Source organism: Acanthaster planci, linkage group LG11 (genome assembly GCF_054643075.1).
Source record: "Acanthaster planci isolate LZ-2023a linkage group LG11, COTS_SCS, whole genome shotgun sequence".
Classification (NCBI taxonomy): domain Eukaryota; kingdom Metazoa; phylum Echinodermata; class Asteroidea; order Valvatida; family Acanthasteridae; genus Acanthaster; species Acanthaster planci.
In genome coordinates this window covers 15,592,693-15,618,340 of record NC_141787.1, presented here as the reverse complement: position 1 = coordinate 15,618,340, position 25,648 = coordinate 15,592,693, and the positions used below count along the sequence as shown (strand labels likewise).

At 45.5% G+C, this 25,648-nt stretch overlaps 1 protein-coding gene across 1 annotated transcript in view; it reads right to left on the bottom strand.

Moving 5' to 3' along the window:
* Positions 1–1,069: 1,069 nt before the first annotated feature.
* The window catches only part of nup214 (nucleoporin 214), a 34,309-nt gene continuing 9,730 nt past the window's right edge, over positions 1,070–25,648 (bottom strand). Inside the window, exons 15-35 of the mRNA XM_087143106.1 lie at positions 24,776–25,506; positions 24,510–24,659; positions 23,764–24,032; positions 22,610–22,786; positions 20,877–20,956; positions 20,495–20,572; positions 19,229–19,522; positions 17,872–18,166; positions 17,164–17,263; positions 16,395–17,043; positions 15,270–15,590; positions 14,431–14,742; positions 12,373–12,993; positions 11,779–11,901; positions 11,210–11,317; positions 10,848–10,916; positions 10,553–10,630; positions 10,280–10,460; positions 9,605–9,714; positions 4,630–4,669; positions 1,070–4,387 (exon numbers count right to left, since the gene is read on the bottom strand). Coding sequence (XP_086999232.1) covers positions 4,351–4,387; positions 4,630–4,669; positions 9,605–9,714; positions 10,280–10,460; positions 10,553–10,630; positions 10,848–10,916; positions 11,210–11,317; positions 11,779–11,901; positions 12,373–12,993; positions 14,431–14,742; positions 15,270–15,590; positions 16,395–17,043; positions 17,164–17,263; positions 17,872–18,166; positions 19,229–19,522; positions 20,495–20,572; positions 20,877–20,956; positions 22,610–22,786; positions 23,764–24,032; positions 24,510–24,659; positions 24,776–25,506 — 4,823 coding nt within the window. The 3' untranslated portion in view covers positions 1,070–4,350. The remainder of the gene's footprint in view (positions 4,388–4,629; positions 4,670–9,604; positions 9,715–10,279; positions 10,461–10,552; positions 10,631–10,847; positions 10,917–11,209; positions 11,318–11,778; positions 11,902–12,372; positions 12,994–14,430; positions 14,743–15,269; positions 15,591–16,394; positions 17,044–17,163; positions 17,264–17,871; positions 18,167–19,228; positions 19,523–20,494; positions 20,573–20,876; positions 20,957–22,609; positions 22,787–23,763; positions 24,033–24,509; positions 24,660–24,775; positions 25,507–25,648) is intronic.

Sequence of the window (25,648 nt, the reverse complement as noted above, 5' to 3'; positions counted from 1 at the left end):
CTTCAAAACAATGGCCGACCACTGTCATGACATGCAAGAAAACTAATGCGGAATTTCCTGGGTTAAAGCAGATTACGACCGGCCAGATAGTGCCAGGCCAACATCTGGATAACCATCACACGTTAAAGGGGCATTTTTGTCTTTGCCACAAAGACTTTGATGTTGGTTTAGAATGAGACTGAATCAGCGGCTAGGGGATGGTTGTTTAAAATCAGACTGGAATCAAGGCTACTACATGTTCAACACACTTCTCAAATAGTGCACCGATATAAACTTTGATGAGATACCACACATAGATAATATTAAAGGCACTACTGCACTGATTTAGAGTAAGAGTGTGGTTGACATCTACAGTGGTATAGTCACACGTTAAAGGGGCATTTTTGTCTTTGCCACAAAGACTTTGATGTTGGTTTAGAATGAGACTGAATCAGCGGCTAGGGGATGGTCATATAAAATCAGACTGGAATCAAGGCTACTAAATGTTCAACACACTTCTCAAATAGTGCACAGATATAAACTTAGATGAGATACCACACATAGATAATATTAAAGGCACTACTGCACTGATTTAGAGTAAGAGCGTAATTGACATCTACAGTGGTTCTAGTGTGCGGGTATCCTCGTTCAAAGATCAAAATGGAAAATTTACCCATTCTTGCACTGCTCCTCTAAATAAGTCAGGTGAGAGTCCTGGATACTAATAATTTAAAGATGTTGAGTAGAACATTTTCCATGGCATTGCGGCAGGTTCATGCCCCTACAATATTCAGTTATGGATAGAACACTTCAGTGGCACATCTTTAACAACTGCCATTGAGCAATAGCTTGCAAAAGTCACATCTAGACACGGTGGTACTCATTCACCAACAAGTGGTGCTGATGCGTGTCCATTTCATACATATTGCACATAAAGTTGCTGTGGTAACACATCCATGTCACAGCATTCCTCCTTTGTTTTCCGCCTGACTAGGCAGTTTCGGTTCATGATATTTCAGTTGAGGGCAGATGGAGTTCAGCTTCATAAAAATGAACCAATCTTGGAAATATGAACAAATGAAACTTCAAATTTCCATGAAAATATGCTCACAGCAAGAAGAGCCATTTTATTTCATTCTTTCAAACCACTAGTCCACTCACTGCTGAAGTGACATCGCTAGCAGTGCTTGAGTCAACTTTAGGGGCAATGAAATATCATATCAAAATGAAAAGCGAAAATCCATGGAAGGCTTTCGTCTCCCAAGTAAACTCTACTACCATGCTAGCAAACCACCTGATTGCCTGTGTCACACTGCAGCGATGAATTGAAGCTTAAGTAAAAGTCTGTGCTTCCGGTTTAGCGACTGAATCATCGTCACTAATGCACTGCAGGGAAGTCCACATGGGTCTTAAAGTGACATTGCAAGTGATATTTCGGATGACTTGAGAGTGTATCTTGAGAGCACTGCTATAGTGGTGAAAATTAAAGGGGTTCTAACATTACGGGATGAAAAGTTGACACGTTGCCTGAATGCAAGCACAGTAATATGCAAGTCTTTTTACAGTTGAAACAAAAGAAATCCTTACCTTGGGTTATATATTCATTTCAATATCCGAGTACAATGATTGATTTTTGACACTCCGTCAAGAAATTTGCTATGCTCGTTTAAAAGTTACATGCACGAGTATTGACGCATGCAGGGCAGATAAAACTGAAGGCAGCTCTGACAAATATCGCCTGAAACAAAAAATTGTGGCCAGTAACACAATCAAATGAATGACAAAAGCAGGCTGCTGCACTGGATCGGTTTTGTTTTTCATCTGCTCTCAGGGGATGTTCCCAGCAACGTTAATGCCTGTCTCCCCTCCGGGCACAGACTTTGTTTGGAGAAGGGGACAAGGAAAACAGGTCTGGCTTGCAAGGGGGGGAGGGAAATAAAGACACTTAGGAGAAGTCCTCGTGAAGGAAGCTGCAAGAGATCAATTCAGGGCCCCAATGGGATTCGAACCTCAGGTTCTTGCCCCTCTCCGTTACCCTGAAGAAAGCAATAAGCTATTGCGCTTAGAGCGCAGTAACAACATCAGCGATCTCTGAATGGGGTCAGAGCTGCCCTCGCTAAGACCTGGGTGTTTCCATGGTGCTTTAGATGCTATCTCTTCTCCACAAGGGATTTACTGCTGGATGGATTTCAGGTGCTAGAAATAAACAACAGGCTGTTTTCAAGCAAGCCTGATGCTAAAAATAATTAAATTGACCACAGTAAAACAGAGGAGACCCAGATTTTTTGGGGTGCAAAATAAAATGAAATGCAGCTAAACCAACTCTTACAACCTGCAAGTACTACAGGTTCTTTGCCAGAACGTCTCCTTGTAGGGCTTCAGTCTAAATAAGCCTTTTTGCACGCTGTTCAGATTATCAGATTCGTCGTCATCTAAGCAATACTTTGTAGGCAAAGTACACACTTAGTCAGAGATGCACAGGCTTAAGCACCATGGAATGGCCAAGAAATGGCCAAGAAATGACATCACACAATTTTACCTGGATTAACAACTTTACAAATCATGCACAACAGAAAAACAAACAGAAAACAACAGTACCATATACTGTCTTTAACATGAACAAAAAAGTAGCAAAATAAACCTATCAATGAAATCTGATTTCAATGGATTGAAGTAGGAGTAATTATGGCATATTTAAAGTGTGCAACATGTGCCAATCACTTTAAGAAAATTGCTTATATTGGTAAAACGTACCGTCTTCTGATGCACAAAAGCTAAAAACTGTAGGTTTGTCACTGGAAATGTCAATGTGTATTATATGACAAATGAAATATAAAATTTACAGTGTAACATGATGAATAGGTGACATAGACGGTTTGAGGCCTGATGTTGACTCCAGTGGCAATGGTACAAGAATTTCCAATATGGGAAGGGGGGGGGCTGTGAGACCATCAGGCATCAGCTATTAATAGGTACCGATCCATTCGGTCCCGCCCCTTTGTGTTCTGACCACTGACCGACTTAGTACCAAGTTGCCAAGGTGAGCCTTCTTTGCAAGATCAAGTGTGACAAGTTTTTCTTTCAAAGTCATGCAGCTGATGGCAGAGTTTTTATCTTGACTGAGTCATTACTAAGTCACTCGCCATGGCAACGGCAACAGGAAAATCATAGCATATCTCACGGCAGAAGTAAACATCCCTCAGATTTTTCCCGACTCCAACATTTCTTGGGGATAAAGCAAGGGTGTAGAGCCTTCCTCAGCATGATACTGTGCTAAAATAAGCTCAAGTTTTGAGCCTTCAGTAACTTTTGACACGGGGCATGTTCTCGCACTGTTTTACTTGGCTCAACATTAGAAGTTCTAGTACAAGGAATGTGGGCAAGAAGTCTAGTCTTCCCTCAAGGTTATTTTGCGGCCAAGCAGCTAGTCTAGTCTTCCCTCAAGGTTATTTTGCGGCCGAGCAGCGCAGTTGTTAAATTGACTTCGCAGCGTTCCTGGACGGCCTGACATGTAGAGCCTGATGGCAACGAACGGGCAAAGGATTGTCAAAATGTGGGGGGCCAACCAAGAGACCATCAGGCCTCAGCCATCACTACATCGATGAATTAAGCCTCCCCATCCCCTCCAAAAGTGGGGAAGGGGTGGCAATGGCCCCCTTGGCCGCCAGTTCCACCAGAAGTGTCTGATGGAGGAATTGAATATCAGGGAGACCATTGACAGCAACTGAATTCCAATCACCTCCCTCACTTTCTGTGCATGGTCAATTGCACTTCTTCAAGCATGCTCCGCCAAGCAAAAGTTCAGCTGAGTTTATCCAAACACATCTGTACATAAAGTACCCTTGCTGAACTCTGACCGTAATTAGTGACTAAAACAGCATGCATGACGATTGTTAATTAACAGCTCAACAAAAATCCGGGTAAAAAGGTGCAATTAATTGACTCTTCAATTATAACAGGCAAGGTACACACTGCTTTTCTTTATATGCTAAATAAAAACGAAGTGTTGCTGTTTGCATGGCTTTTCCGAAACGGCATTAAATTGGAACCAAACTTTCAGACTGAAAAACTAGTTTCTGACGGTTCACAGAAAAATCTCAGAAGTGTTGATTTACAAGTACTTTTGTCTCTATCAAAAACTACAGCTGCAGGGCATACCCTGCCCCGATAACTTTGCCAACTTCGAAACGTGAGAATAAAAGGAAGCGAATGTTTTGGGTGACTCAGCTGGATTTGAAGGGCACCGGTGTTTAGACTCTGTCGCTCAGTGAGTGTTGAGTACAGTGTCGATGATCTGAAATCGTGATTGGTTCTGGGTGAGTCATGTTGCATCACGGGATGATTTGGGGAAAGGTCAGGCCAGGAGAGACTTCAGCGATACTGAGTGAACGAGGAGGTACCACCAAACCTGAGCAACAAGGGACAGTAAGACAAAGGAAACAAAGAGTTAGAAAACTAACGCCAGGAAATGCACCATTACATCAGTAACATACTGCACCTGTCAAACTCCCCCCCCCCACATACAAATGGTTCATCCCTTTAAAGACGAATAGCCTAAACACAGTATTACTCACAGCACTATACAACTAGCCAGGAAATCCACGAGCGATAAACCTTTGGAGCAGCATTTCTTCAGACTTTATAACTTACCCACTCGACCCACTGCTGCCTTGTCCACCACTGCCAAAACCTGAAGGAATATAAAAACAACTTTATTTTACTTTTCTCGTGGTTTTCAACTATCTTTGCAAGATTCTACCTCAATGACCAGCCCCACTGCGATTAGAAACTGGAGAAGGCGTTAAACTTTTCCACATCAAAACTGCCATTCAGGCTAACTTTAGACACATTACATCAACACTCCACCCCAAAATCAGTTGTGCAGTGATTTGGGTATATTTTAAATGTATTTTCCTGAACAAAAACGAAACATTTTTCAAATGCTGAAGTTACAATATTCACATGTTCAGAACACTGCCTTCTGTAACATTGGTAACATCTAAAAATAAACCACAGATAAATTGCCCTCCTTACGACTAATGCATAATGATCACAGAAATGACAGGCTTGCTTAAAAAGAGACCAGACTTCCGACTGAAATTCAGAAATTCAGTCATGCTCAACGTGCTCAGATTTCACCAGCGGAGAGAAAATTTAAGGCAAGCCATTTGGCAATTTTAAATTACATGAGGGGGCTGTGGTCGTTACTGGCTCGCTCCTATGGAAAGGTGACACCGTGGCACACGACAATATCATCACTTAACAAATCAGCTATACAGGTGCTAAAAATACACACAGGTACTGTCCATAGTGATTTAGCATAGCAGGCTCTATCGTTGTCCCGTCTTTTTTTTGGGGGGGGGAGGGGGAAGGGGTGGAGGGAATAACAATCATCCAGCTTCAGGTCTGCCTGACAGGATGCAAAACAATACCACATTGCTCCCTGAGGTGACACGACTGTCATTTGAAGAAGGATGTGGACGGACATTTTTGGAATCTGTAACACAGTAACCAAAATGACAGAGGCTTTTATCTTGGTGCACTGATTAGAGAGGTTTGATACATGTGTGTATCCTGTTGAAGCCTGCAACTCCCCCTCAAATATCCTTCCCAAAAATGTTGTCAAGTTATAAACTGATGAAAATTTTATTTTGGAAGAGCACATAGGCACTACAAAAGGTATCTATGTGACAAACCATGTTCCACAAAGGCCATCAATTAAAGTGCCAAAATACCATACATGCCATTTCACAGTTCTATTTATGGTAACAACGCTGCAAATATTCTACAAAGGCAACCTATCGGGCAATTTTTCATCAACACCCATCTGTGTGATATAAACAGAGATATCAAGTGATGATTGTAAATAGCTGTACATAATTCCCTATTTCAGGCAATCATAATTAAAAGGTGGCCAAAATTGGACTGGTGGCCTAAATTGACAGGTGGATTAACTGGACAGGTAAAATGGACAGGTGGATTGAATGGACAGGTAAAATCGGCACTGAACTTTGCTGCTTCATGTACGAGGCATCCATTACATGAATCGTGTCAGTTTTTCTCATATACACGAACAGCGATGTCCCTGTGGATTTCCAGAGAGCAAGCCAGTGTGTCTGAGAGCTGAGAAAATAATTATCTGCAGTCCCCCCCCCAGCTGTCAAGGGAAACCCAGTTTTGATGACATGACACCATGGACTGTCAAAGTTATCATCGATGAACATGTCATGGGAAATGGCATCCTACTGCTCATGTTACATTGTGAGAGGTGTGAATTTCTTTTTTTTTTTGGAGGTACAGACATGAATCAAACACAACTTTGCTCAAGACAGATATTAAATTTGCAAATCTGTTGACAGTCTGCCTTTTCAATAAAGAGAGGGTGTCATCCACCCAAGTCTGCTCTGTTGGAGCGCTCAAATTTCACCACAGCCACCGCGGCCGTGGCGGTCGGTGCCCTTACAATTGGCTGTGGTGCCCTGAAAATTTCCACTTTGTCCACGGCCAAAGCTAGCCGTGTGCCCCATTCTTCCTGGCAGTGGTGCCCCTTGACAAAATGCCCTACATTTCTTGTAAGTTTCTGGCTTCATATTCACGTGAATGTACACGTATTTTGTGTCACAGTCTACCGGTACACGATCATTTTCATGCCACATAAGTGCACAGCCAGGCCAGCCGGGCTGGCAGACCCAGCTTGTTGCAGCGCCGTACTGTGCAATGAGGCTTGCCTGCACTGTGATTGGGCTTTGATTTGCAACACATAAAGGGAGGTATATTTCGTTCTGCCACCCAACATTCAGTTGACGATTACCGGCTGCAGACACGTACCAGGGCATGGGGCCAGCCAGCCTAACCTGGCATAATGTGTAGCAACAAAGCTAGTGCACGCATACATAGGTTTAGGCGGTGTCCGAAACGGGGACGCCACAGCCAGGCTTCGACCAGAGGGTCAAGGCCACTTGGCCTTGAATGCTCCCAAAAACCAAATGGCATCAAGGCCAACTGAAAAGGCACCAAGGCCACTTTGATATTTTTACTTATCATGCTTGTTGATGACTTTAAAAGACTTTCCTTCAAATTTCAACACGGTGTTTAACTTTCAACCTGAACATTTTCATTGTATCTGTTCACATATTAAGCAGTCTGCTAGAATTGTAAAAATAAAACTAAATAATACTGTCCTAACTTTTAACTGACCATTTGGTGTTGTGTTTTATTACTTTTCATGATGCCATAAAGGCAACACTGTATTTCAAAGTCAATGTAATTACTCACAAAGAACGTAATTCAGGAAAGTCGTTCACTGGGTCACAAACATTTACCCAATAGAAGCCCGCTGTCATGCCCAGCGCCCGCGTGAATACCAGTAAAATAGCGAGGAAAAAAATATACTGGGTCATACTCCTGTCCGCAATCCCCCCAAAATAGTAACTCGGTCTCAATATGTGCAATGTACAGAATTCAATCGGTGCAGTATGTGTAATTCTGTGCCGTGACTTGTAACCAGTCTATGTATAAAAGTAGTCTGGTGCAACGTTTTTAGAGTCAGACAACTCAACTACATTGGTATGGTTGCCATACCATGTTGTCTACAGGGTAATGCAAAACCAGTCCGTGAAAAAAAAATAGTGCTCGGTGGGGCTGGCCGGCCATTGACAGAAATGCTAGCGCTAAATGGTAACTTGACAGTTGAATAAAACTTTAAATACATGAAGGTCTACTGATCATTGAAGAGGGGCACATCAGCCAAGAGGCCGAAAGGTACGCGCTATTTTTAAAGGGCATCACAGCAATTCACTGGGGCATCGCAGCAGTGGCCGCTGGTGGCCGCTGTAAAGATTGAAGCCTGACCACAGCTACGATTAGGTCTTTTGTCCCCCTAGTTTCGGATCGTATATGCATGCACGCAGCATAATTGATTATTCTGTGACGTAATGGGTTGGTTAACTTTATGGCATGGGGGGTGTGGTTGGTATAATGCTCGCGCTGTGCGGTCAAAAAGATGTGTCAAAATTGAAACAAAACATGTTCTCTTTGTTTAATATATGGTCCAATTTTTTGCTAAATTAAGAAATCCTTTGTCAGAAAATAGGTTATAAAGTCTTTAAATACAATGGCTCAAGCACACAAAACACTGTTTTTTTCCCCAGTTTCTAAACTTATTTTGCAGAATGTTTTACACCTTGGCCTCAGTGTCTCTCCTTTGTAGAAATTTTGGCGTTGTTGCCCCTGTTATCGGCTGCGGTGTCCCTTACAATATCCCATTTCTTGAGGCTAAAATGGCAGTGCACCAAAAAGTCGAAATTCGAGACCTGCTGTTGTAATCTCAGATTTCACCGTAATGCTTGGAATAAAAACAAACAAACAAACAAACCAGTTTTCAAGTAATCTCTAAATGCATTTTGTGTCAGCCAACTATTCACTGCTGATGGAAATTCAAATATTAATCACTTCATGCCGGGGCATTTTTCAATGTTGATGATGCTGAGCCGGCATGACTATCATTTTTTCCGTTTTCAAAATCCTTCAAAAATTCATCATTTCATTTAACGGTCGTTTATAGCTGCACCAAGTAATCTTTAGGCACTACTCTAAGTTGACAGATGACCTTCATTGACGCCCGAGTATTTCAGCCAGGCCAGCAGCCTTGTAAACAGAGCCCAGATTGTGCAGTGTTGTATAACTGTCTTTTGTTCGCGAACCTGGCTTAGTGCACTGCTGACCTCTTTTCAATAGGGGCCAGATTAGCATGCAGCGGTGCTGTGTGGCTCATCGCTGTGGTGGTGGAGCGCTTCTGTCCCCGGTGGTAATCCGCTCGCTCTCAATGTGCCAAACCCTGGTATACGGTTTCAAAACAAGGCTGGATTATCACCACTTTTGAGAGTGAAAAATGCCGGTAATGCCCAGCAGCCTGGTCTTTTGTTCGGAGTACGGTCTTTTGTTACAGGGCCCTGTTTCCTTTGTCCGAGTTCGGAGACCCCGGCCACCCATATAAACCATACGTCTCCGATCCCCGAGTCCCCGGCAGGAAGTGGTTAAAGCAAGGGTCGTATAAATTTGACAGCTTTGCCATGTGAATAGTGACCCTCAACGGGCCATGTTATATGACACCAGTATGTCCTTGTATCCAATCACACTTCCTCATTCCCTCTGTGACATCATCATCTAAACTTTTCACTGTTCCCAACATTTTGTCAGCGAGGTTCAAATTTCTTACTGACGTTACAAAGACGGGCTGTGCAAATTCAAAGTAACACCGAGCATGTCAGAAACATTTACAAAACACGATTGCACACATAAATTTGGAAAAGTTGAGTACCAAAAGTTGAGACAAATGAAATGCAAATATGGAATCCGACTGATTTACCCCTAAAAGAGCCAGTTATTTTATGGGCCACCTAGAAGCTGTTCTCCCACCCCTTTCCTCAGAATTTGGCTGTCCCTTGTCTAATCTTTTTTAAAACTTAACGTGTTTGTAAAGACACTCATTATCAGTAATGTCACACACCTATGGCTTCTTCAACCACGATATTGCAGGCAAATGAAGATGAAATGAAAGTTATGGGAAGTGTGTAAAGTTTAAACTGAAATTTCTTTGAAATTTTTGAGCAAACTATCTCCTTACCACCAAATCCAGACTGACTTGATCCACCTCCGAACCCACTAAAACCACCCTGCTGCTGTGGCTTGGAGCTGGACAGAGATCCAAAAGTCGGCGTCTCTTGCGAGGCAAAGCTGTTTTGAGTGCAAGGAGTGGAATAGTCAATCAACAGGGATTGTCAGCCGGACCAGACTGTACTTTGCTGTCTACCTGCACCATGGCCTTCCAGACTGTACAAGCTTAATATTGCCGTCAATCAGAACGGGCAGTGACAAAACGGGCAGTGACGAAATCTGGACATAAACAAGATGGCAATGACCCAAACTGTGCTCTTACGTTTACTATTAAAACAGTCCGTGCATTAACAGAATAGCTGATACACTGCATCGCTGTGGAGTAAAAAATAGTTTTCAGAGTAGATATCCAGTTGCACCCAACGCTGGCAAAAATATCCAGACATGGCCGAGGAAATCCCCCACTGAGTCGATCCACTCCCAGCGAGAACAAGAGTAGACGTGTTTTTACACAGTGACAGTCCTTTGGTGGGAACTCACTGTCGGTACGTGCTGTTTGTTTCGGGTTTGTGCACCGGGTGTGCGTACGCGCATTGTTGAAAAACTTCAGACCAGCCTGTCTTTTTTGCCAATGAGGGAGCCCTTCATGGGAGGGGGGGCAGGACTCCAAAACAGAACAGCTTACCCACTGAAACCCCCGGTTGTCTGGGAACCGCTGGCTCCAAAGGCAGATGGCTGCCCGAAGGGACTTGTTGCAGCCACCCCTGACGATCCGAATGCCGAACCACCGAACGATGGTGTGCTGCCAAATGCTGGAGAGCTGCCAAAGGTTGGAGGACTTCCAAAACCACCAGCAGGTGCAGGTGCTGAAGTCAAATATTTTTATCAGGTCAAAATCATAAAACAGGAATGATAATTTCGCAAGGACGTGTTTCAAAAGCTGAAAAAAACAACTCACCACTTGGTTGCTGGCTAAACCCTCCAAAGCCAGACTTGGCCACGCTCCCTTCTGGACTACTGAAGCTTCCTCCAAAAACTGCAACAATCACAACGAAGCATGAACCAGACATTAGAGCGAATGGAATGTTGCGAACGTCTGTGACTGTCTGTGACTGTTAAGACTGGATGAAGGCTAGTTACAGCATTACAGATTTCAAAGGACATGAGACACAACACAGACACTGCTGACTTGAGTGAAGACTACAATAAAGTATGAAAATCGCACACAAGAGACTACAGTTACTAAGACATACCAGGGCCTGTGGTGCTTGAAGCATTGCCAAAGGTTGTGGCACCTTGATTCCCAAAGAGACTGGAAGAACCTGAGTGTACAATGACACAAGATGAAAGAGGCAATAATCAATACCTTTATTAAAAAATTAACTTCTAAGTTCCTGCAGCGTTAAAGAAGTAAACTCCTTCAATGACAGAGTTACAGCCATCGGTCATTAATATCTCCAAATGACAAACGTTATGAACTTTTGCCATAACCCTGAGCAAATGGAGAGAAATAAATTTGTATTTTTACACTAATCAGATTTCAATTTTGCTCTCTGGAGCCCGGCATGCCAAAGACAAACCCCTCCAACGCATACTTCTTAAAAGCTGGTCTTACCGGCAGAGGGGCCCCCAAAACCAGATGAGGAGACAGAGGGTGAACCAAAGGGGTTGGATCTGGCTGCCTCAGGATTGGGCCGACTACCGAGACCGCTGAAAAAGCCTCCTGGGAACATTGAGAACAGAAATTCAAAACCCAATGATATTTCACTATTCGATATGGACTGTGTTCAACTTCAGTTTAAATTCCACGGGTTAATTTGTCAAAGAAGTGCGACGGTACTAACAAAACCTAACTGATACAGCACTCAAAGGCATTCTATCATTTATCTCAACAAAGATGCTATTGGAATAAATCAGCTGTTTCCACCGACCGAACCAACGAACGAAGGTGTGCTGAAGGTTTCAGAAGAAACCTCTAAAATCCTCGGGGGGGGGGGGAAAAAACACGGGCCAAGAATTACAAATCTTGACAAAGCAGACAATGAGCATGCCTATGAAGGGCGTCAAAGGTCATCTGGGAGGATCAATATGAATGCGCCAGGTGCTTTTATCCAAACTGACCTTGCCTCATTGAAATACTAAACTGACTTATTAAATCAGGATTTGTTCTTTATTTTTTGTTACCTCCACCATCACCGCCAGCCCCAAACAAACTGCCACTGGAAGGAGTGGTCGTTGGTGTTTGACCAAAGAGGGAATGACCTTGACCAAAGGCGGGAGCTGAACTAGAAGGTCTTCCAAATACTCCTAGATGGTGGATTGGGGATTAACCAGGATACACGTCAGGCTAGGATATTTGAAATACTTCAAAAACAACACATGAAAGAATTGTTAAAGATAAAATGGGTTGTTCCCAACTTGAATCCTAAACTTTTATGGCTTGTGGAAAATGATTCCAATCGACAGAGGTTCTGAACCAATAAATTTTTGACACTGACTTGACAAATTTGTTATGAATGATGGACTTTGTCATAGTTGGCTTAATTACAAATTCATAAATCTATTCACACATTCCATTGTACAGAATTTGTTCATCAATCACGGTGGCAAAATAGAAGCAAATGCCGCTCAGTGTTCCGTACCCTTAGGCCCCGTAACATTCATAAGTGTGACAGAGGTTACACTGTAACGATTATCTGATGTAGTCAACAGTTTGTGGTAGGGCCTGTGGGATGAACGTTAATTCATGATGCAAGAGGCACTGCCATGCGTGTATACCTTCTGTTTGTCGCCCAAAGGTTGGAACGGAGGTTGACGTCTCAAAGAGTCCTCCAGACCCGGCCTGCTGGAAGGGGGAAGAGGCCGCTGAAGTTGCCTGGCCAAAAATTCCCCCGCTACTTGTTGCCGATGGCTGGCCAAACAGGCTGGCGGTGGATACCGGCTGTCCGAAGAGGCCACCGCTACTGGCCGGTGTGGCTGACTGTCCGAACAGCGCTCCGGAGCTAGTTGTGGATGCCGGCTTGCCAAAGAGCCCGCTGTTGCTGGATGACGACTGACCGAAGAGCCCGCCAGATGTGGTGGCAGATTGGCCAAACGGGGAGGCACTCGTGGAGGTGGGCTGGCCAAAGAGATTTTTGCTTACCGAGCCACCATCCTTGGAGGTCGCTGTTCCAAAGAGAGTCCCAGAGCTGGATTCGGAAGGGGCCGGCTGATCCTCCTTCAGGAGTCCAAACAACGTCTTGGGTTTATCTGCTGCCGCAGAGGTCATAGGTGCTGCACTTGTAGCAGGAGCAGACACAGAGGCGGAAGGCTGGGTACTTACTCCAAACTGGGGGGCCCCAAAAAGTCCAGCAGATGAGGGGGCTCCAAATGACGGCGCACTTAACCCAGTTGAAGCACCTAGACCAAATCAGAATTGCAAAAACCACATCAACAAGTATCCAGGATTCTAGTTAATAACTAAACTATACCTTCCTTCAATGAAACTTGAAGGTTTATGGTTGACATTCTAGTGTACTTCTAAGGGCTTCAAGAACACCTGCAAGTCTCAGGCTTCAAGAACACCTGCAAGTCTCAGGCTTTAAGAACACCTGCAAGTCTCAGGCTTCAAGAACACCTGCAAGTCTCAGGCTTCAAGAACACCTGCAAGTCTCAGGCTTCAAGAACACCTGCAAGTCTCAGGCCTCAAGAACACCTGCAAGTCTCAGGCTTCAAGAACACCTGCAAGTCTCAGGCTTTAAGAACACCTGCAAGTCTCAGGCCTCAAGAACACCTGCAAGTCTCAGGCTTCAAGAACACCTGCAAGTCTCAGGCTTCAAGAACACCTGCAAGTCTCAGGCTTCAAGAACACCTGCAAGTCTCAGGCTTTAAGAACACCTGCAAGTCTCAGGCTTTAAGAACACCTGCAAGTCTCAGGCTTCAAGAACACCTGCAAGTCTCAGGCTTCAAGAACACCTGCAAGTCTCAGGCTTCAAGAACACCTGCAAGTCTCAGGCTTTAAGAACACCTGCAAGTCTCAGGCTTTAAGAACACCTGCAAGTCTCAGGCTTTAAGAACACCTGCAAGTCTCAGGCTTTAAGAACACCTGCAAGTCTCAGGCTTCAAGAACACCTGCAAGTTTCAGGCTTCAAGAACACCTGCAAGTTTTAGGCTTCAAGAACACCTGCAAGTCTCAGGCCTCAAGAACACCTGCAAGTCTCAGGCTTCAAGAACACCTGCAAGTCTCAGGCTTCAAGAACACCTCCAAGTCTGAAGGTGGCAACACAGCTTGTATTGTTAGCATAATTTCATTCTAAGACTCCAGCAAAGAAATGGTTTCCTAATTTACTCGTGACAACCGCACATACAATGCAGTTGATGACCCCTTACACCATCACAAGACCTTCTGTCTGAAGTCAAGTTGAAAACTGTTTGCATCATCTTGGACAAAAGCGCTCCAGTGATGAGCGATACAATACGGCTGCATGCTAATCTGGCCCCTATGGAAAAGACGTCAGCAGCACACTGTGCCAGTTTTGGGAACAAAAGAAAGTTCCATAACACTGCGCAATCTAGGCTCTTTTTGCAAAGTGGTACCTGGTACGGTACCTGGCTGAAATACTCTAGCATCAATAGATGTCAGATTAGAGTAGCCACCACACAGTCACTCCATGGGGTTCAGGTGTCCAGGAAAAAAAGATTTTTTGAAATTGTTGAAGATTTTTGAAAACTGAAGATATTGAAAAATCGCCCGTATGTAGGCACTGCATTTTCAAAAGCACCTGGCAGGAAATGGTAAACGGGGGTGTATAAGATTCCAGATGGCTCAAGCTGGTCTGAGAGGCAGCAAGTACACACCTGAGGTTGTTGCTGTTGCTGTAGTCACTGCTCCTGCCCTTGCAAAAGGTGTCCCAGCTGCTGCCTTTGCTCCAAACATCCCACCTGAGGTACCAGTCACGGCGTCCGCAGGAGTCACGGCTGGCTTGCCAAATAGCCCCGTTGCTGCTGTTGTCACTGCAGCAGTTGCCGGCTGGGTCACTGCAGAGGGGGGATGGTCATCGGTGTCCGAGACAACCACAGCGGCAGTGGCGGGCTGACCTGTACCGGCCTCGTCCTCACCTGAGGGCTGTGGTGCTGCCGACCCAGCTAGGGCTGGTTTGCTAGCTAGACCTGGCAGAAATTGACAGCAATCAAGAATGAAGTGTCAACAAAGACCCGTGCCTCGCCAAACCCATATCTAAACCCACATCTTTAATTTATCTTAGCCCTTGTGACCTTTACCCTTGACCTTTCAGGCTTTAATGCAATGGGCTTGTGGGTTAAACCAACCAATGCTCAAGCCAAATTTGAAGTCCTCATGTAAAATATTTCTCCAGTGATTGCCCTGACAAGATTTCTATTGTTTGAGCATGCATGTAAAGATGTTCATTATAAGCATATGTTTGGATTCGATCTGACATAAGGTCCCCTCCAGCTTTTTTTAGAGTTAAAATCTGTACTAGTCTTCATTCTCACAAGTGCTCAACTACAAGTCTGTAGGCCATGTCTAAATTAGGTCTTTTATGACTATGGCTTTGTTTTTTCCACAGCAACACACAATTAGCACAAGTCCAAAACAAGTTACATACAAAGACAGGGTTAATTCAAAATTTAGGTCCATGAAAATCACACATCGTGGAAAGTGGCTTTGAACCAACCTGTACCGGCTTCGTCTTCTCCAACAAGGAGCTGTTTTAGCCTTCCCGGGGCCGTGCTAGTGGCAGGTTGCAAACTCATCCTGGGAAACGGCTTGACGCTGGCTCCGCTGGTGCTAGTCGGTGCGGAGGTGACTGTAGCAGTGGCTGGCTGGCTGGGCTGGACAGGCTGAGCTGGTGGTGCAGTCTTGGGGATAGCCTTGACGCTGACATTGGGACTGGCTGTCGGTTTGGTAGTCGTGGCTTCGGTCGAGGAGACTGTGGTTGTGGGTAAAGCTGTTGTCTCCTTTTGCACTGGAATTGATTCTTTCACAGAACTGGTTGCTGCGGGCATTGGTTCATTTATGATAAAATATTTAAATATGGATATTCACTAACTGAGCAACACAAGAACAACATTTGTAACTTTATAAGATGGCTATACTTTGTTGAAATGTGACTAGCCAGAGGAAGTTAAAGGAGGATGTTAACCACTTCGGGCCGGGGCATTTTTCAACGTTGAGGATGCTGGGCCGGCATGACTATCATTTTTTCCGTTTTCAAAATCCTTCAACAATTCATCATTCCATTTAACAGTCGTTTATAGCCGCACGGAGTAATCTTTAGGCACTACTCTAAGTTGACAGGTGACCTTCATTGACGCCCGAATATTTCAGCCAGGCCTGCAGCCTTGTAAACAGAGCCCAGATTGTGCGGTGTTATACAACTGTCTTTTGTTAACGAACCTGGCTCAGTGCACGGCTGACCTCTTTTCAATAGGGGCCAGATTAGCATGCAGCGGTGCTGTGTGGCTCATCGCTGCGGTGGTGGAGAGCTTTTGTCCCCGGTGGTAATCCGCTTGCTCTAAATGCCCCAAACCCTGGTATACGGTTTCAAAATAACACTGGATTATCACCACTTTTGAGAGTGAAAAATGCCGGTCATGCCCAGCAGCCTGGTCTTTTGTTCGGAGTACGGTCTTTTGTTACAGGGCCCTGTTTCCTTTGTCCGAGTTCAGAGACCTCGGCCACACATATAAACCATACGGCTCCGATTTCGGAGTCCCCGGCTGGTAGTGGTTAAAGGTCATTCTATCCGTGATAGACAGATTGTAGAGGCTGAGGACGCTTTGTAAGTGATGAAACTTACAAGCAACGAAGAACCCTCCAGGAGTGCTGGTGCTTGCTGCAGACTTCTGATCCTTGAAGTCAAACAAACTAGGCTTCACTCCGGGGATGTTGGTTGCCGATGCTCCTGCTGATTCCCTGATGCTGGACGCAGCTGGGCTCTGCTGAGGAGTTGCCAGAGACAAGGTCAAACTTGTAGGGGTGCTAGATGCAGAAGCTACAAAACCTGCTCCCCCAAACATCGGCTTGGAGGCAGCCGTGGTGGCCGAAGTCGGCAAGGCGGATGTTGCTGTCGGCACGGTTGAACTGGGGGTGTTCGCCCTGGCTGATCCAAACCCACTGCCAAAAGACAAGCCAGAAAAGCCCTGTTGCGTTGCGCTGGCTGCAGAGGTCGAAGAGTCTTCCTTTTTGGCTCCAAATACTGAGCCGCTAAACGTCGGACCTGGAGCAGTGGAAGACCCACTGAATGCCAGAGTGGATGTGGTGGCAGCAGGTGGGGTAACAGACATGCTGGCAGGCAGTGATTGCACTGCAGGGGGCTTGGTGGAACCCGAATTGAATCCAACAGCTCCACTGCCTGCGGTTTTATCTAAGGCCGGTTTGGACGGCGGGAAAGGTTGGACGAAAGGGGGAGGCTCATCTGAGAAACTGATCTTTCTGTCCTGAATTTTCTGTAAGAAAGAAAATATTTGGAAAGAAAATATTTTTCATTTTCACGTAGAGTGATTAATCGAGATTGATACCATCAATGGGTAGATGAGATAAAGAGAGAAATTTCTTAAAGAACTGACCGAGCTGTCTGCGCTTGCTTCGGGCTGGGAGTAACCACTGGTCTTTGCCACCTCAGCTAGGACTTGGTTGACAACCTTGGCTGTGCCTGCATCCACAGAACTACATGTGATTGAATGAAAAAAAATAGAAATAACTGCCTTGACATAAGTGTCAAAGTTAAACAACATCATGTTAGCCAATCAGCTAGCCAATCAGCTAGCCAATCAGCTAGCCAATCAGCTAGCCAATCAGCTAGCCAATCAGCTGGCCAATCAGCAAGTCTGCAAGAAGGTAGTTAGTAAGACTGTCAGGTAGCTAACTAGCTAGTTGAGTTTGCCAGCCAGCCTGCAAACCAGCCAGTCAATCAGTCAGTCGGTCATTAAGTCAGCCAGCTAGTCAAACAATTAGTCAACTATCAGCTCGCCAGCCAGTCAGCCAGACAGCTGACCAGCTAACCTACAAGCTAGTCAGCCAACTAGGCAGCTTACGAGCTGGCAAAAAAGTAAACTAACCAGCTAGTCAGCCAACTAACCACCCAGTTTTTAATCAACAGGAGAGTGAAACTCAGTCAACCACTCTGATGAAAAAATGTCAGCTCAGTAGCCAGCAATTTGCCTGTTAGTCTGGCATTATTCCATAATCAACAATCCAGTAAACCAGGCGGTCACTCAACCTTCCACACAAACAATCAGTCAACCTGCCAGTAACTCTTCAACTGCCATAATTACCTGTTAACAGGTGCAAAGGTCACTGGAGGAGGTTTGGTGGTCTGAGAAAAGTTTTTGATGTTCACAACCGGAGGCAGATCGGGCGGTTTCTCTACCACCTTCCTCAGCACTGCACTGTTGGGTGGAGCTCTTGTTGAAGGTTGAGTCTTTGTTGGGGTGGTCTGGGAACCCCAGATGACGGTGCCGCGCCCAGAATGGGTGAAACTAGACGGGGAGGTGGTGGCCACAGGCAAAGCTTGGGTGGAGGATGAGGGGGTGGGCTCTGGGTAGGTTGACGGTGGTGCAGGAGTTGCAGCTGAAATGGTGAACATAGCTATCAGAAAGGATAATCTTGCAACTATTTTTCACTGTTGCATTTCCGCTCATTTGTCGAAAAAAAGACCTGCCGTGATCGGAAACGGTGTACCATCAGTTCAACTGCGGTCACTCCCCACTTGCTGCAAAATATTGGGGAAGTGAATTGTACCCAGACATCACAAATTTAATAATAATAATAATAGTAATAATAATAATAATAATACAATAATAATAAAGCATTTTTATAAGGCGCACTATATCTGCAAAGCATTCAGGGAACAAGATAAAACATGGTTTCCCCATAATATGGTCTTTTGGCCAGTTTGTGTCTTATTGCGGTAAGTTTTTGTAGTCCCATGACAACGTCATGTTTTGATTTGTTGGATGTTCCAGTTAACCTTAGACAGTAGCACAGAAACCAACTCTGTCATCCCAATTTTATCATTCAAGTCTGCTTCAGCAACAAACACGACTCACGGTGGACTTCACTTGTAAAGACCGTGTAGTGTTGATGTCACCATCATAAGAATGATGGTTTAAGAATGGTAAAAGACCGGCGAACTTCTTATGTCCTTGAGCAAGATATTTTACCATGACTTTTTAATAGAGATGATGGGCACCAGTGACGACAGAGTTGGTTTCTGTGCTACTGTCTAAGGTTAACTGGAACATCCAACAAATCAAAACATGACGTTGTCATGGGACTACAAAAACTTACCGCAATAAGACACAAACTGGCCAAAAGACCATATTATGGGGAAACCATGTTTTATCTTGTTCCCGGAATCTATCAAATTTAAGATTATCTGTTAAATGCGATGGTGTCAGACTATTTCACACCTCACTTTCAGTTTTTTTTAAAGGTGGCTTGAACATTTTGATGTAATTGATCACAAATTTAAAATTTTTTGACAAAAAAATGAGACGAATTTGTTTTGAACTTTCATTTTGTCGCTGTTATTTTACTATCAAGTTTTCAAAATGAAAAGTTAACTCACTTTCAACTCAAGATAGCCGACTTGTGCATATAGTCTCTTACAGATTGTCAATGAGTGCTTACCCGCAGTGAGCTGTCTTGTCTCTTTCATACTGTCACTCGTTGCTTCCGCCCCCAGGAATCGCTGTCCAGCCACACCCACCAGTGGCACAAGACCACCGCCGGGCTTGGTCTGACCGAAGCTTGACGGTATCCTGAAGTCCGGGACATCCGAGACATCGATGGCCTCTCTGCGAGCTGGCTGCGGCTGCCTGGGTTCCTCGTCTGGGTAGCGGAGGCGACGGCTGGTGAGGGCTGGGGAGAGATTCTCTTGGGAGCTGTGGCTCAGAGCTGGGGATGTCAGTCCTGACAGGTCGACTAAGGAGAATACAAGTCCGAGAAGCTTTTATAAACCACTTGTTTGTGGTGTTATTTTTGACCAACTTTAACCACTTCCTGCCGGGGGGAGTTATCAAGCAACACTTAGAAACACATGAAGGTCTGTCTGGTGGCCCCTCTAGCCTGACAAAATCTATTGACGCCTGAGTATTTCAGCAAGGCCTGCAGCCTTGTAAAAAGAGCTCAGATTGTTAATTATTTAACTTTCTTTTGTTCACGAACCTGGCTGGGTGTGCTGCTGACCTCTTTTCAATAGGGGCCAGATTAGCATGCAGTGGTGCAATGTGGCTCATCGCTGCGGTGGTGGAGCGCTTTTGTCCCCGGCGGTAATCCGCTCGCTCTAAATGCCCTAAACCGTGGTATACTGTTTCAAAACAAGGCTGGATTATCTCCACTTTTGAGAGTGAAAAAATGTTGGTAATGCCCAGCAGCCTGGTCAGTCTTTTGTTACAAGGCCCTGTTCCCTTTGTCCGAGTTTGGAGACCCCGGCCACGCCTGAATCCGATCCTGAATCCCCGGCAGGAAGTGGTTAAGGTAAGATACAGTAAGAAATATTAGCTAACTTTTGAAATGCAGCCCAACTGCTACAAAAGCTGGTCCCTCCAAGTCATTTGCATAGTAAACAAATATTTCTCACCACACCTGCACAATTTACAATGTTCCAATGGTCCAGCCACAGAGCGCTCATGACTACAACAGGCCGCGTGCCTGGGGATTGGCTGAGTATAGGCTGAGTATGCAAGTCTGTTGTTGGAGGCTGAAGGGACGGTCAACTTTTCAACCCTTCAGATAACGGTACAAATGTAGGTTGCCCGATCACAGTTAAGATGGCCCCCAAGCAGGTTAGTAGGAAGCTTGATCCTAGACAGGTCCAAACTAAAGCTCGAGACTTTCGGGGATTTGGGGGTGGAGGAACATCATGGTAGAGGAATTTGGTATTTGGTACCATACCTTTGGAAGCAGTGCGTCTTGGGGTAGTTGCTCTTCTGGACAGGGCCTTCCTCAACTGAGCTTGTTTCTTGCTGGAGACTGGGATATCAAACCAAGAATTTTGGTTATTGACAACTAAAATTATTTGCCTTGATAGAGATCATGTTTTGGCCTAACAACACCAAAAAATGTTTTGGTGAGAATTTCAGATCATTCAAAGTAAAGCAACTTACAAGAATGGAGTAACACAAATTATCAATGCTGACGTTTATCAACTTGTCTTGTTAATACAGACCAAAATAAAGGCCTTCAAGTAGTCTTGTGTCAAGCCCAAATTTACAATATGTTTGAAAACTTCAAGAGAAAAGTCTGTGTTTAACTGAAAACATTGATTTTTCCTTACCCGGTGTGCTTCTGGCCTTGGCAGGTGATGTGATCTGAGTACTTGACAATTTAGCAGCAAGAGAAGTCAAGTCACCAGACCTGCAAGGGAAAATAATCCATCCAAATGTACATGAACCCTTTTCTCTGACCGTCTCTACAGAGTACGCAAACCTCAACAGGACTGAAATAGGCTCAGAAGACACATACAAAATATGATTGAACTCGACTCATGCTGACATTACATGACATTACAATAGTGCGCCACCAGGAGTTTGCAGCGCGTTGGCCAATCACAATGTGCAAAATTTGTCAACCCAATACACATTTGGAGAGGGTCAACAAATTTCGCGCCTTATGATTGGCCAACGCGTTGCAAACTCTTGGTGGCGCACTATTGTGAATCACCCGTATTGACAAGTGAAACGCAAGATCCACTCAACCATTACGCATCATTTGCATCTGTTTTTTTCCAATCGCCGACAACCTGGCCAGACCAGTCACAACAGAGAAACACACCTACCTTGATCCTATGCATACTTTTACAACATCTCATTTTGAGACGCGGGGATTTCAAGACTCAATATTCTGCAGATTTCTCTTTCTCTTTGAGAATCTCGTCTTTGAGGTCTTACCTGTCCGGAGGGGAAGCCAGCATTCCTTTCTCCCACGGTGCCTCGGTGATGTCGTAGCGTCTGGCTTGTATCAGTTTCTGTCTCTTTGAGAATCTCGTCTTTGAGGTCTTACCTGTCCGGAGGGGAAGCCAGCATTCCTTTCTCCCACGGTGCCTCGGTGATGTCGTAGCGTCTGGCTTGTATCAGTTTCTGTCTCTTTGAGAATCTCGTCTTTGAGGTCTTACCTGTCCGGAGGGGAAGCCAGCATTCCTTTCTCCCACGGTGCCTCGGTGATGTCGTAGCGTCTGGCTTGTATCAGTTTCTGTCTCTTTGAGAATCTCGTCTTTGAGGTCTTACCTGTCCAGAGGGGAAGCCAGCATTCCTTTCTCCCACGGTGCCTCGGTGATGTCGCAGCGTCTGGCTTGTATCAGTTTCTGTCTCTTTGAGAATCTCGTCTTTGAGGTCTTACCTGTCCGGAGGGGAAGCCAGCATTCTTTTCTCCCACGGTGCCTCGGTGATGTCGTAGCGTCTGGCTTGTATCAGTTTCTGTCTCTTTGAGAATCTCGTCTTTGAGGTCTTACCTGTCCGGAGGGGAAGCCAGCATTCCTTTCTCCCACGGTGCCTCGGTGATGTCGTAGCGTCTGGCTTGTATCAGTTTCTGTCTCTTTGAGAATCTCGTCTTTGAGGTCTTACCTGTCCGGAGGGGAAGCCAGCATTCCTTTCTCCCACGGTGCCTCGGTGATGTCGTAGCGTCTGGCTTGTATCAGTTTCTGTCTCTTTGAGAATCTCGTCTTTGAGGTCTTACCTGTCCGGAGGGGAAGCCAGCATTCCTTTCTCCTACGGTGCCTCGGTGATGTCGTAGCGTCTGGCTTGTATCAGTTTCTGTCTCTTTGAGAATCTCGTCTTTGAGGTCTTACCTGTCCGGAGGGGAAGCCAGCATTCCTTTCTCCCACGGTGCCTCGGTGATGTCGTAGCGTCTGGCTTGTATCAGTTTCTGTCTCTTTGAGAATCTCGTCTTTGAGGTCTTACCTGTCCGGAGGGGAAGCCAGCATTCCTTTCTCCCACGGTGCCTCGGTGATGTCGTAGCGTCTGGCTTGTATCAGTTTCTGTCTCTTTGAGAATCTCGTCTTTGAGGTCTTACCTGTCCGGAGGGGAAGCCAGCATTCCTTTCTCCCACGGTGCCTCGGTGATGTCGTAGCGTCTGGCTTGTATCAGTTTCTGTCTCAACTCCTCCAGCTTGCCTCGCTGAGAGATCAAGAAGTTGAAGTGGTGGCTGAGGGTCTGGTAGATGGTGTCCATGGTCGGGGTACCGAGCTTCCTGTGTTACGCCAAACCATAGGAAGAAAAAAAAAAATCAGTACCTCATCACAATATCAAAACCCTCCAAGCTATTTCTTTAAGTAAAGGTTAACTTCAGGAGAACGGAGTTCTCAGCAAACAGAGATACCATAAGTCAGCATTACAACCAAGTGTAAAAAACCTCACATAAGGTAACGTGTCATATGGATGCTACTTTGAAAAATATCCCTAACATGGAAGGTGAATAGCACTAAAGGATAAAAATTGATTTAAAGTGGGACTGTGTTATCCTCAAGTTTTCCCTTTGTCAAATATTTTGAGGTGTCAGACAATAAGTGATTCTTCCCTAAAATTCTTCCCCTAAAATGAAATTACACAATTTTCCTGCAGCAGTTTTTGTAAGCAAAGGGTGGCTCTTCCAAGGATGGAACTCATCCAACTGGGGACTACTTCCCTTCCCTGTGGCTGTTCCATATAAGGGATTCCTCCCACTGTAAACCAATGAGTTCTGTATCTATCAGCACCTACTTCCCTTCCCTGTGGCTGTTCCATATATGGGATTCCTCCCACTGTAAACCAATGAGTTCTGTATCTATCAGCACCTACCTCCCTTCCTTGTGGCTGTTCCACATATGGGATTCCTCCCACTGTAAACCAATGAGTTCTGTATCTATCAGCACCTACTTCCCTTCCCTGTGGCTGTTCCATACATGGGATTCCTCCCACTGTAAACCAATGAGTTCTGTATCTATCAGCACCTACTTCCCTTCCCTGTGGCTGTTCCATATATGGGATTCCTCCCACTGTAAACCAATGAGTTCTGTATCTATCAGCACCTACCTCCCTTCCTTGTGGCTGTTCCACATATGGGATTCCTCCCACTGTAAACCAATGAGTTCTGTATCTATCAGCACCTACTTCCCTTCCCTGTGGCTGTTCCATACATGGGATTCCTCCCACTGTAAACCAATGAGTTCTGTATCTATCAGCACCTACCTCCCTTCCCTGTGGCTCTTCCGTTGATGGAACTCCTCCCACTGTGCATCAAGGCATCCGTTTACGTCTGCCAGTCCAGTGTCCAGGTAATGGAAGTTGCTGTGTATGTTGCGCAGTTTTTTGGCTGTCTGTGGGTCCAGTCCTCGTAAGCGCAGCAGGTGCAAGTAGCGGGGGTCGGTATTGCGCTGTCTCAGAGTGCGAGCATCTTCAAGTTGAGCAAAAGTAGCCAGGAGCTTGCCCTTCAATTCATGGATTTCCTCATTGTGAGACTATGAGGAACAAGACGATAATTACTTGGAACACGCCTGTTGGGTTTTTTATATTAAAAACAAATTCAAAATCATGGGTGTCCCCGAGGAAGATGTTTTATCAAAACTACTTCACTTCTTCAAAACTAGGACAGATTGTGTCACGAATGCTTAGTTTTTCCCAAATAGCCTCATACTGAGCATGCGCTGTTGAAATACCGAACTGGCTTGTTCATGACACATGTGGACAATGTTGCACACCATCCATAGATATGTGTACAGTTTTGTGGAATGTCATCATCCACAACGTCAGGCCAGGATGGTGCACAACAGGAACATTCCTAGCTTGGTTATGTGCTGGATGCCTCAAGTTTGGGTTAAGGTTAGGGTTTGATAAGCAGGGGTGTAGTATACTGGTCATAAACAGGGTCCTTTGGAAGGTGGCAAGGCGGAGTGCCTGCATGACGAGAAGGTTGACAAAATATCTGCAGTGATTACCTTGGTTACAGTCAGGACTTCGGCTCTGAACTTCACTAATTCATCGGCGTTCTTCTTGATGGTTTCTTGCTCTGAGCGCTCTCCGACCTCGAAGTGCGCCCTCTTTGTGTGGTTCTGCAGCTCTTCCAACTCCTTCTTGAAATACTCAATCTAGGGGCGGTAACGTTATGTCGATATTTCCACTTAGCAAGTAGAATAAAGAAATAGTATTGACTGCTGCAAAATGCAAAATAAAAATTGAAAACTTGAAATTTTCAAACTTATACCTCTGCGTTTATGTTGGAGAGATATGCTTCCTCCACTGGAGTTACTTGTATGGAAACACGCCCACTGGGTTTGACTCCAGCAGCCACAGTAGATGGGGCTTGCACAGTGGGAGGAGGTCGAAAGTCCGGCACAGCCTGCTGCTGAGGCAGACTGGCACCATAAACTGGGGGAGGGGGTTTAGATAGAGTGCTCAAGGCCACAAACTGATTTGGCAGAGTCGACTGCAGGGCAGGGCGGTTGGGCACCACACTTGGGGCGACTTGGTTGGGGATGACGCTGGCATTCCCTGGGGCGACTTGGTTGGGGACGGGGCTGGCACTCCCTGGGGCAACTCGGTTGGGGATAATGCTGGTACCCCTTGGGGCGATTTGGTTGGGGATGACGCTGGCATTCCCTGGGGCCACTCGGTTGGGGATGACGCTGGCATCCCCTGGGGCGACTTGGTTGGGGACGGGGCTGGCACTCCCTGGGGCAACTCGGTTGGGGATGACGCTGGTACCCCTTGGGGCGACTTGGTTGGGGATGACGCCGGAGCCCCCTGGGGCGACCTGGCTGGGGACAAGGCTTGCACCCCTTGGGGTGAATTGGTTGGGGACAATGCTAGCACCCCCTGGGGCGACCTGGTTGGGTGGTGCTGCCCTGTGGGGAGAGGCAGTTTGAGCAGGGGGGAAGATAAGGCTGGATGAAGCTTTCCCCACAGCAGATGTCTGGATAACCTGCTGTTGGGAACCTACAAAGGATAACAAGATATGGACAAAGTTACCGTTAGAGAAACAAATGGCATGGAAATGCGTTGTTAGTTATTCTTCTACAACACTTTTCCCCAAAAATGTCAGACCTAAAAATGTCAGACTGGTGAATCAATGGACTAG